Source organism: Gadus chalcogrammus, chromosome 16 (assembly GCF_026213295.1).
Source record: "Gadus chalcogrammus isolate NIFS_2021 chromosome 16, NIFS_Gcha_1.0, whole genome shotgun sequence".
In the NCBI taxonomy this organism is placed as follows: domain Eukaryota; kingdom Metazoa; phylum Chordata; class Actinopteri; order Gadiformes; family Gadidae; genus Gadus; species Gadus chalcogrammus.
Genome location: NC_079427.1, coordinates 30,612,380 through 30,630,965, shown reverse-complemented (window position 1 = coordinate 30,630,965; position 18,586 = coordinate 30,612,380). Strand labels below are relative to the sequence as shown.

The following is an 18,586-nucleotide window of genomic DNA, read 5'->3' as shown; positions in this document are numbered from 1 at the left end:
ACGTCATTTTTAAATGCTCTTACACAGGCGCGTCGTAGACCTGGGCATTCGAGGCTTTAGCCCCGGATATTTGGGGAATAGCCCCGGATCGCTGTACTGTCAAAAATAATAAATAATAACTAGAACTGCAAGCAGTTATGCAGGGGTCCAAGAAGTGTGCATTTCGCCGGCACAACGCAACAAGAAATGTGCATTTCGCCGGCACAACGCGAAGCATGTGTTCAAAACGCTACCCTGAACCTGTGGATACAAAGGATTTGACTGTGGTAGGAGTAGCGAGAAGTCAGTGTAGCGTTTTCGCAGCGAAATTTTGTAGAAGATATACAATTTCCTCGTTTATTGCGCCCCCTAATGGCGAAATTTTCCGATTTTTTTATCGAACGACATTAAGGTTAGCACCAACATGTGTGTACAATTTGGACTCGATCCGATATCTGATTTTTTATTCTTTTGGATTTTGGATTTTTCACGTCTAATTTAGCTAATAAACCAATATTCAAAACACTACCGTTTCGTCGTCGAAGGTCGCATCAAAAAAGTGTTCGATAATTTCTCTGCGTGTGCGTCTAAAGATGTCGTGTGCAAAGTTTGCTGTTGATTGGTCAAGAAATGTGGGAGGAGTAGGGAAAAATCATTTTTGCGGTTTCCCGATTTAGCGAAAAATATTCATAGACGCAAATGGGCGTGGCCTAGGCCAAAAGATGCAGCAGACTCCAGTGCATCTGTGTGTACAAGTTTTTGGACTGTGGGAGGTTCGGTGTGGGAGTTATAGCCCCAAACGCGTATTCCTTGGTATAGCGCCACCTAGGGACCGGCGTGTCTGGATTTTGTTATCTGAGTAGCGGTGCCGATTCTGGATCTAGTCATGTAATTGGCGCGTGTGCACCATTTACGGTTTGGGCTGCAGTTCCACTTTCACCGCGGGAAGAATAAGAAGAATCGCTACAAAAACAATAGGGATCCAACCTGTTGGCTTGGACCCCTAATAATAATAGTGATGAAAATAGCCCCGTAGAGTTTACTTATTTGCGGTTGTGTCATGCCAAATTTGTACCGGCTGCCAAATTTGTACCGGGCGCGTCATCCATACGTATCCATTCCAAACCTGCCTGGCAACAGATGATCGCGTCGTCCGTTGCCGGGCAGGTTTCAAAAAACATTTGCGCTCATGTTGCCAAAGACGAAATAACATAATACAGTTAACGGATCGCTAGATAACACTTGTTTTTACTTTATATTTGTATTGTATTTAATGGTTTAATCAAATTTAGCAAGTAAACTGAGTGTTTAAAGCAGGTCAAGGACGAAATAGCACAATACAGATATCGGATCGCTAGATAGAAGGTTCGCGAATGTTCGTGAACCTTTCACGTCATTCGACGCGATCGTCCGTTTCCAGGCAACGGACGACGCGATCATCTGTTGCCAGGCAGGTTTGGAATGGATTACGTATGGATGACGCGCCCGGTACAAATTTGGCAGCCGGTACAAATTTGGCAAATTTGACAGTTGCATTACCAGCAGCCACATATGCAACATTGTAGCCAGTGAAAACTGCAAAATTCGGCAGATTTAGAATAATTTGTTGCAAAATGTTGCAAATTCAACGTCCGTATTCTTTCTTCTCTATGCATAGCGCATCGATATTGCTGTTTCGTGCTGCTATCCTTTTAGTGAGATCAGAGTGTTGAGAAGGACAGTAATAAAATATAAGATGGATATATGCCCTCACACACATGTGGCTTTTAGTTAATGATCGGGCTATAATTAGACTACGTTTTAGCGTGCCGACAGGCTTTTATCGTCTGGTCACCCGATGATCAGGCGGTTGCGGGTATCAATCATTGAAAAAAATATTGTTTCGGGTGGATATTGATATTAGGTAGCGGGTACGGATGACATTACAGCTCATCCGCGCATCTCTAGTCTAGACTCTGTGCGCGGCCCCGACTTCTCCAGTGAACCAAGAAAGCCTGCGCCGCGAAGAACGGGGGATTTTACCCCCTCGGTTTTACACAGGAAACTTGAGATAAGACGGTGAAATCGCCGGGCGTGCCAAGCTGCGACCGAACCGGCTTGGCAGTGTAAAAAGGCCGTCATCATTGTTGCAAGCAGTCTCTGCGTTTCACTGAACAACACAAACGCGAGCGCCAGCAAGTCTTTTCCACCGGCCGCAAACCCATTCGGGTTGGCAGAAAGTGTTAAAAACTTAAACAGAAAAATAAAGTAAGTGTCCACTAAATTCTCTTCGACCCGAGGTCGACACGAGGGAATATTGATCCTCCCGATGACAATTAATTACGTCCCCGGGACGACGGGAGGTCGTTAATTTTAATCCCTGACGCAACCTCTCACTCAAACAACACACGCAACACGTACAATCTGTCAACGTCGCAACCAATTCAATTTTGTCTAGAGGGAAGTAACTGAGCACCCCCTCCCGAAGTGGTACAGCCCAGGTCGGCCTTGAGCTGCGATTGGTCAGAAAGACGTAACAGCTAATGAGAACATTGAACTCTCGTGCAGGCTCGAATAGAGTGACACACAAACACACTTTTAAGGAGTTTTTCACCCTCTCCGTATCCAGCTTGTTCCACGCTTTGCACCCAGGCTACTAGTATGCGGCGAGCTGGGGCTCTCATGTTCCCCCCTGCGGTGTATTCCTTGTCCGCATCCCCTGCCATCCAGTTGTCATACGATTCATGCAGACTGGCTTTGAACGGCTGATTCCATGGCTGTACTTTGCGTGTGCCGTGTTTTCCCGCTGATGTGGTGAAGCTGTATGGTTATGCTGTTGAGAGCTTAAATAAATGGACTATATAAGTTGACTATGAACAATTATTGAAGTTTAACATTTTGTTCAGCAAATTTGACAACTGACGGATGCAATATTGTATCCAGTGAAAACATAGAATTCTGACTTGTACATTTATGGGCGGATTTAGAATCATTGGTTGCAAAATGTTGCAAATTTGATTCTGCATAGCGCATCATCGATATTGCTGTTTAGTGCTGCTCTAGTTTGCACAGATTCACGAGACCCGCATTGAATTCAACCCGGTTCACTTGACATCGGGTAGGCGCATGACGTGTTTATTTTGCTGCAGGCTTTTCAATGTCTCATTTTGGCTGCTTGTGTATGTGGTGCACTTTCTTATCCTTAACTTAAACATTAACCGACCTCAATAGGCCTGCCCCGACATGAGTCAGACATGACAATTGCATGTTCATCAGCCCAATTTTCTAATTTTCTCGGGGGAGAAACCTCCGAACCCCCGTTTTAAAGGCCCACTATGCAACTTTTTTAGCCAAAATTACATTAAGTATGCAGGTTGAGAGTTATGCTGATGGTTCTGCATCCATTTCTGGGTCGATTGGTGGGTGTGTCATTTACCCATGTCGCCTCTCCAGTGAAAAAGCGCATATGCAACTTGATCTGTTCGGACCGAGCCAATCCGGATGTGACGCAGCGGAAGTATCCTCGAAAATGTAGTCAGATTGTAGTTTCGAAAATGCTTTACGGCACAGACACACACCCAAACATGGCACCGGCTAGATATAAACAGCCAGTTGCGAGGCAATTGTTGCATTCATCATGGATCAATCGACTGATAAGGGACCCAAGAGGCGACAGTCGGTGGAACAAAAGAAGAATGGACCAGAAAAGAGATCAGACACGCGTGAAAGGGGAACTATGCAACTTTTTTGGCTTGATTTACCTTAATATAACAGGCTAGGAGTCATAGCGATGGTTCCATTATACATTTTTGTTCGATTGTTCGTTGTTTCAACTCCCCCTTGCGCATCTTGTCGGAGAAAATGAATATGTTTCTGCCGGCGACCCGCCGCCCACTCTCGCGGGAGTCTCGGGTCTCGCAAAGTAACGAATTGCTTTGCGGCACAGACCCCCAAACACGGAACCGGCTCGATATAAACACAAGTAACTAAGGGGTTGTTACATTCATCATAGATCAGCCGACTAAAAAGAGACGGAGAAACCCAATGTCGGAGGAACAGAAGAAGAGAAAGGGGAGACTGACCGACAGAGAGGCCAGACACGAGTAAACGTTGGGCAAGCTTTTCAGGAATAGCGTGAACTGAAAGAAAAAGAAGACTTCAAATCAGACTCCGACTTGGCCGTGTTGCTTTTGAAATTGAAAGTACCCTTGGGTGAACTTTGTCCTCGTGGTATTCTTGATGTTGATAATCTCTGTACAAATGTGTTTGCTCAACCATTTTGTTGTGAGCCCTGTAAAAATTGTTTTTCTCGACCGTTTTGTTGTGAGCCCTGTATGTTTCTAGCTTGCTTGGTTGCAGCCATATAAACACCTTTGTTTCCATTGGTGTTTTGCTGTTCGTCTGTCTCGTCCCCCAGATACAGACTGAATCCCCGAATCCAGGTTCTTGTTTATTTAGATTATTATTTTGGCCAACACTCTCACACTGATTGTTCTGTTCAACCTAAGATAAAACAATTATAATCTAGGATATAAATTCTCCCCGTCAACTATAAAAAGGATGGCTTTATGTTTATTGCAATACAAATGCACCATTTTAAAAATGTATAACCTTGCCTACACTTTATGAACATTTACTTCGGACATCGCTCCACGCATTCGCCGGAGCCACGCACACTGTCGTCAACGAGTTGTTACGACAGTGTTGTAAAATATCTACTACGAAGCTGTAGGGGGCGCTGTGTAGAGAAATGTGCGTGCCAAAACCAAGAAAACAGCGAAGAAATTCCCGAAGTTGCATAGTGGGCCTTTAAAAGGACTAACTTCTGGGCCACAGCCGCGAAAGTTTTCAATTGCTAGCGACGCTCCTGCTCTTACACACTCGATTACATTTCTACTTTATTCCGGCCACCAATTTATACATTGCATGGTATTTCTGTGCGTGCAATACAATGTAAAGTTGTGTTGTTTGTTTTTGGGCTGGTTTGCTAAAGAGGCTAATGTAGCTAACAATAAACAACGACTAGCCAATTTCATGACACAATCACGAAGAACAGGAACGCTATGAACGCTCCGAGACCGGAAGTGACGTCGAACGTGCAACTCGGAAGGCTGGTGTCCGAGGATTCAGGAACACACCATAGCTGTGATCGAAATCGTTCCCTATCACGGATATATAGTGCACTATATAGGGTGCTCGCCATTTTGTAGTGGTGTTCGAATTTTCAGCGGTTGATTTCATGCACTATATAGTTCACTTAAAATACCCAAAATTTGAGTGTACATACGATGTTCCCTACTACACGCAGTGTTGTATAGTAGCGAAGTAGAAATACTTCGTCACTGTACTTTAGTAGTTTTTTTGGATATTTGTACTTTACTTTACTACTTATATTTCTCTGTACTTTTACTTTTACTTCGCTACATTTTGCGAAGAAAACGGATACTTTTACTCCGCTACATTTCCCTTGAAACCTTCGTTACTCGTTACAAAATCAACTCAGCTTTAGAAAAAAAAAAATGAATCATGAGAGATATGAGAATAACGTCGGGGACTGTGGTAGAACACAGACTGCGAGCCTGTTTGGCGAATCAGCTGTCCCAGCGCACGTTCGCAAAGCCCCTTGCTTAGTTACTGTTGCTACGTCGATCAAAACTCCTACGACTGTCAACACACAAATGCATGGCTAGGACGAGGGAAAGGGCTATCAAAATTCTACTATTTGCATCAGGCTGGTTTGTACACGCAGTATTACAACACTATCTTATACACTTCAATACGCTGTATATGTGCCATTTTTGCTACAAAGCTAATTCAAATACCCTTTTTGGGCAGGGACTTAAGTTTTCCGAAAATCCGCGATCCTGGATGACACCAAAATCAATATTAAGTAACGTGTACCAGCGCTTGCGGGATAATAGGTCGGGCTACGATATCTGTCAGTGTCAGTGATTTTTTTTTTGGAGTAACTCTGCGACAGCATCCAGATCATGGCAAAATGGACTGCAATATGCAGTGGAAGGATGTTTTCAAAAAAGATCAACAACGAAGGGGAAAGAACAATAATCGAAGCAAAATCATACAGGTCTCAATCAAAAAATTAGAAACTTCACGACCTCAAAATAAATACCACCAGCACAACATTTTAAACTAGTAAGGTTCTTTCACCGCTTTTTTATTAACAGCAGTTACTTGTACTTTTACTTTCAGTACTTAAGTACATTTAATATCAGAAAAGTACTTTTGATACTTAAGTACAGTAAAGATCAGATACTTTAATACTTTTACTTAAGTACTATTCTAAAAGGTGACTTTTACTTTTACTTAAGTAATTTTCCAGTAAGGTATCTGTACTTTTACTTAAGTATGGCTTTTGAGTACTTTATACACCACTGCCTACACGATACTCCCGTATACCACAATGCAATGCGGTCGTGTTTTTCCGAAGGGGAAGAAGAAGCTGAATAACCGCGGAAACGAATCTCCAGCTTTCGTTTAGAAATGTCAATAATTTATTTTGTATTTAACATAGAAAATGTAACATTCAAAATTAATTAAAAAAAAACATGATCAAGGAAATGTAACATTCAACATCAACACAACCTCCAGCTTTCGTCGTGAGTGCCTGGTTTGTTTACATGATGAGGGGCATGTCTTGCCACACAAATACCCGGCGCATTTACTGACGTAAATGACGTTTAGAAATGTTCTGCGTAGTGTCCGAATTCTCGTTTGTTCGTCCCCTATATAGTGCACTATATCATGAACACTATATAGGGAATAGTGAGTGAGTGAGTGAGTGAATAGGGAACGATTTCGAACACAGACAAAGAGATCCGTCGACGGACGGCGGTAGTGTGAACAAGACGCCTTGTTCACATATGCGTCCGTCGAAGGATGGGGGCTGTTTGACGTATCCATGTGTTCTTCCGGGTTCTATCAGCGATTTCATTGGACAGTGTCCTTGCGTACGGACGGAAGTCCAGGGGCCTCATGTACTAAGGTTGCGTACGCACAAAAACGTGCCGTACGTCCTTTTCCACGCTCACGTTCAGATGTACAAAACGTGAAATGACCGTAAAAATGTGCGGTCCCCACGCCAGCTCCAGAGCTGTCGTACGCACGTTTCTACAGCTATTGTTCCTTTGGCGACACTTAGAGGTGACGCTGGGAAACTGGGAAAAAAGGTGAAAACAATGACGCAGAGTGATTTGCACATCAGAGACACACTAATGAACAATTAACACACCTTGCAATTATATGGGTGGCTATAAAAGCATGTGCAATGGATGAAGAAAATTGTTAGCGTTGTTAGAGGACATCGCAAATGGTCAAATCCGAAGGGCGCTGGAGACGCCGGGGCCGACGGAGCAATCCGTGCCCTCTCCTTGCTTGTCTATTCAAAAATAAAAAAATTAAGTTAATAAACACGAGTCAAAGTCTTTAATATCCTGGCATCTTTACGCACGACTTATGTGTATTGCAAGCAGCCAATTGTATGACCAGTATAATTACAGCATTTATGACTTCAGCATATTTACCTTGGGGATGATCGGCGTCCCCTTCATGGGCTCCCACCACTCCGGTGAGAGCTGTGTCACCGATCAAAGCGGCCACTCTCAAATCGAAGGGGGAGAGTTCCCCCACTCCCGTCCCCCCACCTGTTGCGGTCACGCTTCGGCGGTGGGCAGAAACCCTCCGCTTCACCTCCACCTTGAGGTCTGACCACTTTTTTTTAATTTCAGAGTGTGTGCGCTGCTGAGACCCCACTGCATTGACGGCCTCGCAAACACACTCCCACTCACTTCTCTTTTGTTTTGCATTTATCCCTGTTGACAGGGTTCCAATAGCATATGCTTGCGCATTTCTACCTCGTGGAGCAAAATCTCGAGCTCAGACTCCGTGAAGTTTCGTTTTTTGCCTCTGTTCATGGTGCCAGGTGATCGGATTAAGAGGTGAATCTCAGGTCCAGAGGCCTATTTAAATGAAATTGCATATTTAAATGAGGGCGTGGACAGGGAGGAGTTTGGCACCTCGGCATGTGCGCTCAATTCCACGTTGATCGAGATGTACAAAAGAAACGTGCTTGGATCCATGCGTTCGCACACTTTGATACATCTGAATTTATTTGTGCGTAAGACAGTTTCTGGGTTTTGGCGTACGCCAAGTTTCAGTATGAAATCCACGCAAGTCTTAGTACATGAGGCCCCAGGGGTCTCATTTCTAAAACTGTGCGTGGGATCGTTACTAAAAATATGCGTACGCCCAGAAGCCAAGTTTTGCGTGCGCCAGAAAATATTCCGATTTATAAAACCCTGCGTACGCACACCGTACGCAATCTTTGCTTTATAAATCACAGACTGCCTACAAGTGTGCGCAACTGAATCAGCTTCACGTTCCGCCCTGTACACGCCCCTTTCTAACCATAAATGGTCAATGCAAATGACCTCATGAATGTGATCTGCATATAAAACAGACTGATGCAAGTATTATGTCTTGTCGGAAACAATGGCAGAAGTAGGTGAGAAAAGCAAAAAAGCAAAATTTCACGGAGGTTGAAGTGGAGACACTTGTGGGTAAGATGGGAGGCCCGAAAAGTAGTTTTGTTCGGCGGTCACGGGATTGGGATCGCCAACAACAAAAAGCAGAGTGAGTGGCAACATGTTGCTGCAGCAGTGAACTCTGTCAGTAGTAGGCTACGGAGCGCACAGTCCCAGAATTAAAAAAGAAGTGGTCTGACATAAAGTTACATATTTTTATGTAGCCTACCAATAAATCGTTATGGTCCCTAAAAACCCTCTCCCTCCGAATCCTGACATTTGCATGGTCCGCCAGAAGTGCCATATGGTGCAGCATTACCACGGCGCTCACCTCTGTATTTATAGGGTTACGGTAATAAGACTGCCCGAGAACACCTTGGATAATCAGTTTGTAATCACCCACGTAAAATGTTCTTCAACATAACCCCTTTTTAATGCCTGATTTGTCATGAAAAGCATCAAGAGTAACGGACAACGATTGTGATGAGGAGTGTGGCTTGGTTTTCCACACTTGGGATTTAATTGACATTTGATTATGTGTTTACAGTGTCACATAAAAATATTATGTTATTGACACATGTTGGACAGATGCTTTATTCCATGCAGTCGCGCCGTCAGTGGACAGTATGGAGTGACGGGATTAAATATAGAGAATTTATTTTAATTTATATTCTAAGGAGATGTTTCTGGAGTTATAACTGAGAAATAACGCAGTTGACTTAAATTATTCTGATTACATAGATTTAACGCATGATACGGGTTGAAATTAAATTAATAAGGCCTACCCCCTGAGGGGGGTGGGGGGTAGATTCTGAACAGTAGTCCTAAGGACTACTGTTCCTTAACTTTCTTGCCTTGATTGAAACACATTTTTCAGTCCCAATTGATGTTGCACAAATTGTATTTAATTGTAAGTACATCAACACCTATTGGTGTCGCTGCCTTAGAGCCACTCTGCAAACAACTGTGTAATCTAGGTTTCCTGCCTGCGTGGTATTGTTAAAGGAGTGGTATGTTGGTTGACTAGACTCTGACCTCAATAACCAGAATATGTTATTGATAGGCCAACAATGGCAGGTGGGAAAGGTCATTTCTGGGACATATTTGCATTACCTGGAACCTTTTGTGTTTTCTGCATGCGCACGCATACAAGTGAAAGTAGGTAGTACGAAGATCTACTATTGACGGCACGTGTAGAATGCTGACTGGATGTCTGCCTCCTGTCTAGGGGATCAATATGTGGGCCTGCAGTGTGCTGTTCTCCCTGCTGCTGGTGACCCTGGGGGTCAGCAAGGGGGCCCTCTCTCTGGCCCCTACCTACGGGGAGCGCGGCTCTGACCTGGGCCTGCGGGTCTTCCAGCAGGTGGCCCGTGCCCGGCCCCAAGAGAACTTGGTGCTCTCCCCCCACGGAGTGGCCTCCATCCTGGGCATGCTTCTCCCGGGAGCCGATGGAGAAACACGAAGACAGATCTTCACTGCCCTCCGCTATAAGAAAAATGGTAGCCAGCTTTTATCCTCCAGTATTCTGGTTAAATTTAAATGTCCTGAAAGGGGTTCATTGGAGTTCTTAGGCCTGTACGGTTGGTTATGCACATCGACAGTAATACCAACACTCGTTTTTTAAAGATGCTGAAATTGGTTTTGCAGAAATTAACAGTGTGAGAATAATACTTTTATTCTTTTAACATACAGGCATGTAACCCTATTCTAGTAGTACCCCCAAATGCAATTATTAACCCAAAAACTTGCAAGATATGGGATCTTTTAATTACTCGCAGGTTCAGAATCAAGTCCCCATTTGAGTTGTCGACATTCTACACCCTCCAGGGCCTTACAAAATGTTGAAGAAACTCCACAAGACCCTGACTGCCCGGTCCAACCAGGGGCAGGTGCTCATCGCCAATGCCCTCTTCAGCCAGAGGGATTTCCCTATGGACCAGGGCTTCATGGCGACCAACAAGGCAAACTTCCAATGTGAAAACGGTACTGTGGACTTCAGCGACCCCCAGGCAGCCGCAGACCGGATCAACGGCTGGGTCAATAATAAGACCAAGGGTAAGACAAGCAGGGCACACAGACATCGGCCGATATACTGAACCATGCATGTGGTCCACCAGGTCAGGACCGGTGTGTTTCTGACTTGGACATGGAACGTAGTGCAGCATAAGTGATGCCAATTGGCTTCAGAAAAGCACATCGATTATCAATTGGCGATTTGGTTAACAGCCCTATCTTAGTAAAATACCACTCCAATTTTTGATTGTACAGAAGCACTTACAACTGCTACTCATCCTGTGAAACGGAATGTTCACAGTACAAAAGTAATCAACTGGGGATATTTTTTCAAAATGAACGGGGTTCGTGACGTAGAAATGAATATGGTATGGCCACTCAGGAGTTTGTCCCTGTGAGCACAGGTCACATCCCCAGCCTGGTAAAGCCAGACATGCTGGACCCGGCACTGACCCGCCTGCTAGCAGTCAACTCCATCTACTTCAAGGGGATGTGGAAGTCCCGCTTCCAGCCCGGGGACACCAAGATGAGGAGCTTCAGCGGGGGCGACGGCACCGCCCACAAGGTCCCCATGATGTCCCAGCTCTCCGTCTACCCTATCGGTCAGCTGGGAGGCGTCTCCCTTTGGGTTGTTTTGGTGTTCGCTCTTGTAAAAATTACACCTCTTACAGGTTGGGTATGGGATTTGCGAAACGCCAGCAGATTTTGAAAATACACAACTCAAATGGTCCTACCCCCTCTCCTTCAACGCTGACTGTGACTCCACCCATTCCAAGTACATGGACGCGCAATCATGCACGAGCGCGAACACAGATGCGCGAGAGCGAGCCAGGCTAGCTAGGTTGGAGTTTAGGGTTGTCTTCTAGTGCTAGGTCCAAATGTGGATTAGCTAGTTAGCTAGCTCCAGTAGCTACCGCAGGATAACAACAAACAGAAGCTTGCTCTGGGTCACGAGCTTTGAGGACGGGGAGTGCAGTACGCCTGTTTGATTGACATACTTACTGTCCAATGCCACTCTGTGGTTCTGGAAATCATCGGCTGGAGTTTTTCGAGTCAAGCCCGTTCCACAGATGATTGACTTGTTTAATTTTCATGTCAGTACATCTAACTCAGTGGCTGTAAGTGGGTTATGATAAGTATTTCAAGTAATTTTGCAAAAATGGCCAAAAAAGAGAATTCCATACCCAACCTTTAACATGGCTGAATCGGTGTGCCAGAGGGAGTATATAGAGAGCATTATGACTGACTTTAACACGAACACGAAATTAAGTTGACCCGCTTTGTATTCAATAAATATAATTCAGTGGCCTCTCAGTTTTACCTCAGGTGATGGAAAATCGGTTGTTTTTGCAATGAAGAATCTTCTGTTTTCATGTTTCATATGGTTTTGGTCTTACTGGTGTTGTAGAGATGCCAGACCGCTGGAATACTATTCAACCCTGTGTGAAATGAGATGCTGCACCAGTCAGTGCTCTATTTTTAGTCTGGATCACTCTATAATATGGCAGCACTGCTTCACACAGACTGCCTAGCTGCTCAGCTGAGCTGCAGTAGAGGCTCCAGAGGGCTATGGTTGGTTTATAATATTTGCTAGCCGTCTAATGTAGAGGTATTCTGCAGGGGATGACTACTTAAGGAATGTCATTACAGCAACAGTGTCTGACCATATGTTGTCTTGGGAGCGAGGAGAGGTTGTCAACGTGCTCCTTCCTCCCCAGGCCAGGCCAGCACGCCCCAGGGCCTAAAGTACAAGGTGGTGGAGCTGCCCTATCACGGCAACACAGCCTCCATGCTGATCGTCCTGCCCACGGAGGAGGACACGCCCCTCTCTGAGGTGATCCCCCACATCAGCACGGCCACGGTCCAAAGCTGGGCACCGCTCATGCACCAAAGGAAGGTCCACCTGTTCATCCCCAAGTAAGACCCGGGACCTATGCTGGCTCTCTGTTCAACAGGAATGGATTCATGGGATCAGGTGTCAACTCCTCGTACAACCATATGATACAATTATGTTGTGTAGTGTGGTGGGCATGCACACAGAGGCTCGGGGCAGAATTCAACACAACCAGCCGAGTGTGTCTGATTGATCTTGTGTTTGTGTATATAAGCTAGAGTAAAGCAGCTCCCACTCTCGCTGTAACCTAATCCAGTTGGCAGCCTGTTTGTTTAAAGGGGTGATATTATGCTTTTCCCTTTGCTTTAGACTGTTATATGACGTATGTATGCATGTTTTACGTCTGCTAAGCTAGAAAAATAAAGTCAGAGCAATAGTGAGTATTCTCGCCCACCGAGAACGCCCCTCAATAAGTGTTTGAAACAGCTTATTTGTGCTCAAACTTTACTTCCCTAATAGTGTGACGTCAGACAGCAGTCAAGCCTCCTGGCTACCCGCACTATTTACAACTTCTCGGGGGTGTGAATTTGCCGACATGCGTGAAAAGTGTTCGACCAATCCCAGCAGACTGGGCTACTCGGGGGGGGGGGGGGCCTTAAAGCGACATGATACTAAACTGAACAATTTTGAAAGACGCTGAAATTGTATTTTCAGAAATGAAGTGTGAGAATGATAAGGGTTATTTCTAATATACAAGTAACCCTATTCTTGTAGTACCCCCAAATGCAATTATTAACCCTAAACAAAAGCATGATATGGAATCTTTAATATACATCGCTAAAGTATCATAAAATTTATTGTAAATCTTGCCTGATGTTAATCTTCTCGTCATGAAACCCCAACTGTGTGGAGTAGTAATTAGGTATTGAGTTCAAAGAGGCTTGCAGTACAAAGTCACCAAGGCAGCCCTGTCCCATGTACGATATATAACCACCCTAACGCACGTTGCCTAGGTTCACGGCAGAGGCAGAGGTGGATCTGAAGGCCCCGTTCTCAGCCCTTGGACTTACAGACATGTTTGCTGATGGCAAGGCTGACTTCAGACACCTCAGTGAGTAGAAACAAGTCATGAACAGGACAACAGGGGAAACTTATTTTGGAATGGATCCTGCCAGCTGAAAACTGGAATCAAATTGTTCCCCGTTGTATTTCCTCTTTTGGTCACTGCACTACTTGTGTAGCACCCCTTTATGGTCCAACGCCATCACTCCACTCGGTTGACGGTATGTGGTTGCTCCTTTCTCCAGGTTCTGAGCCTGTGCATGTGTCTGCAGCACTGCAGAAGGCTAAAATCGAGGTCAACGAGGATGGGACGAAGGCATCAGCTGCCACCAGTAAGACATAATTCTAGGCTGTTTTTGTCTTTAGTCAAACCTTAATGTCATTTGTGTTTTAAAATGTCATACTATTTGTGAGTACCTGGGGGGGGGGGGGGTGGAATAATGATTTGAACAAACCGAATAACAATTGATTCTACCTTTTCTGTCCGCCTGGTAGCTGCCATTTTGTTGGCGCGGTCCTCCCCTCCCTGGGTCATTATAGACAGACCTTTCCTCTTCTTGGTCCGACACAACCCAACCGGTAAATATTGTCTCTTGTTTCCGCTCCCATTTTGTTAATTAGATGGATGGATAGACGGGTCAAAATCAGACTTTAATTGACCAGAAGCCTGAGGTCTAATATTGCTCTCTTGTACACAGGTACTATTCTCTTTGCAGGCCAGATAAACCAGCCGTGAGCCCACACGTCCATGGCCACGTCTAGAAACCCAGGACACACACAGACGGCCTGGAGATTAATCAGAGCCTCAAATGTTTTTGTTTTAATAATGCCTTTGTTACCTTTTTTGTAATATATCACATACCTTGTTGTGTGTTTTGTAACAACTAAACATTTTCAATAGTTACAATTTCTTTGCTACTGTTTTTGAATTCTTAGTATTTGTGCTGAAAATCAAATAATGCATTTCATTGGAAATGGAGATCACCAGTTTATTTAAAGTTTTCCTGCTTCAATTTGGGAAGTATTCAGCGTGGGTCGTATTATTTGTCCTGAAGGTTAAGATTCTGCCTTTTTTTATTTTTATTTTTCATTAAAATGTGTCAAATATTGACACATTTTATATTTATTCCATAGTAAATACATATTTCTAACAGCTGGCTGTGTTCTCCTTTTGTAAATCAGCTGGAGGGGGGTGTCGTTATCTCTGTCGGGTGTACTCTGGTCATATCGGTAATCCTGAGTGTATTCTGGGCCCAGTTTTTGAAAAGTGATCCATTGGGATCACGGATTGGATCAAATCATGGAAATGGGTTTTTCAAAGCTAAAGAGGGATTCCGAACTAAAATCAGATCATGCAATCGGATTTGATATTTGATCTGGCTCAAACCTTTCCTTTGGGTAATTCAAAACTTTGAACTCGGTTTGGGATCTATTTGATCCAAAAAAACAGGATTACTCTGATCCCATCGGAAGGGTGGATTCAGTTGGTTATCCTGAAATGTGGTATTTGGATGACAGTGATCCAATCCAATGTTCCTTTAAAAACGGGCTTGAAAGTAAGATGGATCAGCTGATCCTGGACAGCAAAACATGGGATTTCCAAATCCGGATCAATTTGATCCAGATAATTTTTTTAAAGGTGACCTATCATACCAACAGGTGTGAGTGTGATTAGCCTAACAAGCTGTTTCGGGAATCTGCCCCATATGACATCACTAGTTGGCGTGTCCACCTAGATCTGTGCTGGATAGATTAGCAACGTGCCCTTTCAAAAAAACTGGACCCAGGTCATATTGGTAATCCTCTGTGTACTCTAGACATTACGGTATTCTTGACTGCCTCTCAGCAGTCAGCGGGGGGGGGGGGGGGGCGTTTAATCTGTCTGGTGTACCCTGGTCAGGCCTGCCTTAACCTGCCATTGGGCCCTGGGGCTGAGAGGTAAGTCCCCCTGAGAGGGGGTCTTACAATGAAAATGTGTAAATGCCATTTGTCTAGAGTGCAAAACGTATGAGTGACCCTTTCTGAGCGACATAACATCATGATATACGTATATCTATACATATATTAGTAGTTTATAGATGACCAAATCATTTAAGGATAGACAAGGTGATTATAAAACAATGTTCCATGAAAGTTTGATTTACCTCCAAAAGAACACATGATACGGTCTGCAGAAACACAAACACGCCTAATAACAGCATATTAACAATTAAGAGCTTCCTCTTTGGCCTCGGCGGGCCTTGGGAATCCATCACACACACACACACATTGCAAGTCACCGCTGGTTAGTATGGGGTCAGAACAGTCTAGAGGATTCACAAATGTATTAGGGTTAGGGCTCCATCACCGGGATCGCCGCTTGCTATCGCCGCACCGTTGCCACTCGTTGATGTTGACTTGCCTTTTTCATTTGAAGGTTTAAAAAATCCAGTCAGCTTCGGGATATTTTTCAGTAATTCTTTATCCCGAATCCCTTTGCAGTCTTTTTGAGCGCCACTCTCAAACTTTTTATTTTCCGACATTTTGCCAACTAGCCATGACAACCTTCACGCCTCTCATTTCAATCTATTTGAAGCACAAGCCAAAACATTCCTCTACATTTTGTGATGAGCTGTTGATTGATGGTGCCCACTTGGGTCAATGGTAAATTGGGTCATTCAGAAGCCACAAAAATTCATATCAAGAATTCGACAAATTATAAAGTAATGCAATTCTTTTTTTTTTTTCTTGGCTCATGATAGGCCTCTTATCTTTGCCCCAAACAAAAAATCAAATTGTTATGGGCCTACACCGATCGGAGGGCCTATATGAGCCATATACAAATAAATAAATATATATAATATATATATATATATTAGGGCTTTCAAACTATTAAAAAAACAGGACAGGGAAGACTGAGGCTTTCAGAAACATAACGTTGGGTTGCCATGACACGGCCATGACGCTGCCACAAGCTTGCGCTCGAGACCGAGACGCTCATCAAAAAAATGGCAGGTGAAATGCAAATGATGATCTCTCTGTAAAATGTAGGCTACTAATTTACCTCCAGATACAACTCGACATATTAGCTAAACTCAAACATATTCGTTGCTCCAATGCCAAAAAGCGATGGTAAAAAATCAGAAAGACGGCAGTTCAAACCCAGTGTTGGGGGTAACGCGTTACAGTAACGATATACTTTTATGGGTAACGAATTAAAGTAACGCATTACATTTCAACTATAGGTAGCCTAACTACAGTACTTTACTAGTCTATAGAGTGGCGAAGTCACGCCCCTTCCGGTAGAGCTCATGGGACCTATGAGATCGAAAAATATGAATGGGTGTCAATGGAGAGAAAATAATTATTTTCTGGTCCCAGTCTTTATATGCCCTGGATTACACATATGTTGTTTGTGGATTTAAATGATAATTTCTCATGCAAAGAAAACTAAAAATGTTCGTGAAGAAGTTTGATAATTTTAGGTTTTATGTGAGGCCGCTTTGTGAACTACAGCTCTTCGCTGCTCTCGACGCATATGATATACGTCACCACACCCGCCCTTGGAACTCGGCACAGAGATGGCGATCTCTCTGCCCCACTTCACCGCTTTTTCCAAGGGGAGGATAAAAGCATCGAAAGAGGTGAAAACCATTATAAGTCGGGGCACGTGCAGAGTTTCAGTTATGCCGATGGGAAGATTGTCGGTCTTCTCCACGCCAGTCGCAGGGGGCGTGACGTCACATACGAGCAGAGGTGGGTAGGAACGCGCTACATTTACTCCGTTACAAATACTTGAGTAACTTTTTGGATAAATTGTAATTTTAGGAGTAGTTTTATTGCAACATACTTTTACTTTTACTTGAGTAAATATTTGAAAAAAGAACGGTACTTTTACGCCGTTCCATTTGGCTACGTGACGGTCGTTACTTTGTTTTTTTAGATCTTTTCTTTTATTACATGCGAGATCTATTTCTATCAAGTGAATATTCCTTAGCCCAAGTGAAGGAGTTCAAGTAGGCCTACCTCGGGGTCTTGTTCGCGAGTGAGGGTACTATGGAGCGTGAGATTGGCCGGAGAATCGGAGCAGCGGGGGCGGTATTGCGTTCGCTTTACCGCACCGTTGTTACGAAAAGAGAGCTGAGTCGCAAGGCAAAGCTCTCGACCTACCGGTCGATCTTCGTTCCTATCCTCACCTATGGTCATGAGGGTTGGCTGATGGCCGAAAGGACGAGATCGCGGGTACAAGCGGCCGAGAGGCAATTGAATAACGCCTGCACAGGCACGGATGCACGCACAACGCAGAGTGGTAATCGGGAGAGTTGGGAAAATAAGCTGGATACGGAGTGGGTGAAAAAGTGTGTGTGTGTGTGTGTGTGTGTGTGTGTGTGTGTGTGTGTGTGTGTGTGTGTGTGTGTGTGTGTGTGTGTGTGTGTGTGTGTGTGTGTGTGTGTGTGTGTGTGTGTGTGTGTGTGTGTGTGTGTGTGTGTGTGTGTGTGTGTGTGTCACTCTGTTCGAGCCTGCATGAGAGTTCAATGTTGTCATTAGCTGTAACGTCTTTCCGACCAATCGCAGTTCAAGGCCGACCTGGGCTGTACCACTTCGGGAGGGGGTGCAGTTACTCCCCTCTAGACAAAACCGAATTGGTTGCGAGTTGACCCGGCGCCCCCCGAAACGTTAACGGGCCACAGGGAATTCCATGCTTAAAGCACCCAGGCTACTATGCGGCTACTATTTTGCAAAGATTTAATTTGTTATTGTTTTAGTTCAAGGGTTATACATTTTATTTTTAAAGACCTTATTTATTTTATTTAAAAGGATGTTATTTACATTATCTTTATTTGAACATTGCTGTTTTATATTTTGTTGGTGTCTATTTACCGTTTGTGTTGCTCTGTCTATTTAAAAAATTAATTGGAGAAACTCAGTACTTTTACTCTTGAGTACTTGAGTAGTCTTTTCACTGCATACTTTTTTACTCTTACTTGAGTAATTATTTTTACGAGTACTTTTACTTCTACTTGAGTAATTATAATCTTAAAGTAACAGTACTTTTACTTGAGTACATTTTTTAGCTACTCTGCCCACCACTGCATACGAGCCGTGTAGTCTTTCTCGTTGTGTTTTCTCTACAGCCTTTATCTGAACAATTGCACAATAAACGGTTGAACTCTTTGCATGAAAAATTATCCTTTAAATC

At 44.0% G+C, this 18,586-nt stretch overlaps 1 protein-coding gene across 2 annotated transcripts in view; it reads left to right on the top strand.

Moving 5' to 3' along the window:
• serpine2 (serpin peptidase inhibitor, clade E (nexin, plasminogen activator inhibitor type 1), member 2) overlaps positions 1–15,227 on the top strand; it is a 39,367-nt gene extending 24,140 nt beyond the window's left edge. For both annotated transcript variants that reach the window (XM_056610338.1, XM_056610337.1), the window contains exons 2-9: positions 9,727–9,997; positions 10,326–10,553; positions 10,916–11,113; positions 12,230–12,428; positions 13,359–13,456; positions 13,653–13,739; positions 13,903–13,986; positions 14,106–15,227. In XM_056610338.1, coding sequence (XP_056466313.1) covers positions 9,736–9,997; positions 10,326–10,553; positions 10,916–11,113; positions 12,230–12,428; positions 13,359–13,456; positions 13,653–13,739; positions 13,903–13,986; positions 14,106–14,143 — 1,194 coding nt within the window. In that variant the 5' untranslated portion in view covers positions 9,727–9,735 and the 3' untranslated portion in view covers positions 14,144–15,227. The remainder of the gene's footprint in view (positions 1–9,726; positions 9,998–10,325; positions 10,554–10,915; positions 11,114–12,229; positions 12,429–13,358; positions 13,457–13,652; positions 13,740–13,902; positions 13,987–14,105) is intronic.
• Positions 15,228–18,586: the final 3,359 nt, after the last annotated feature.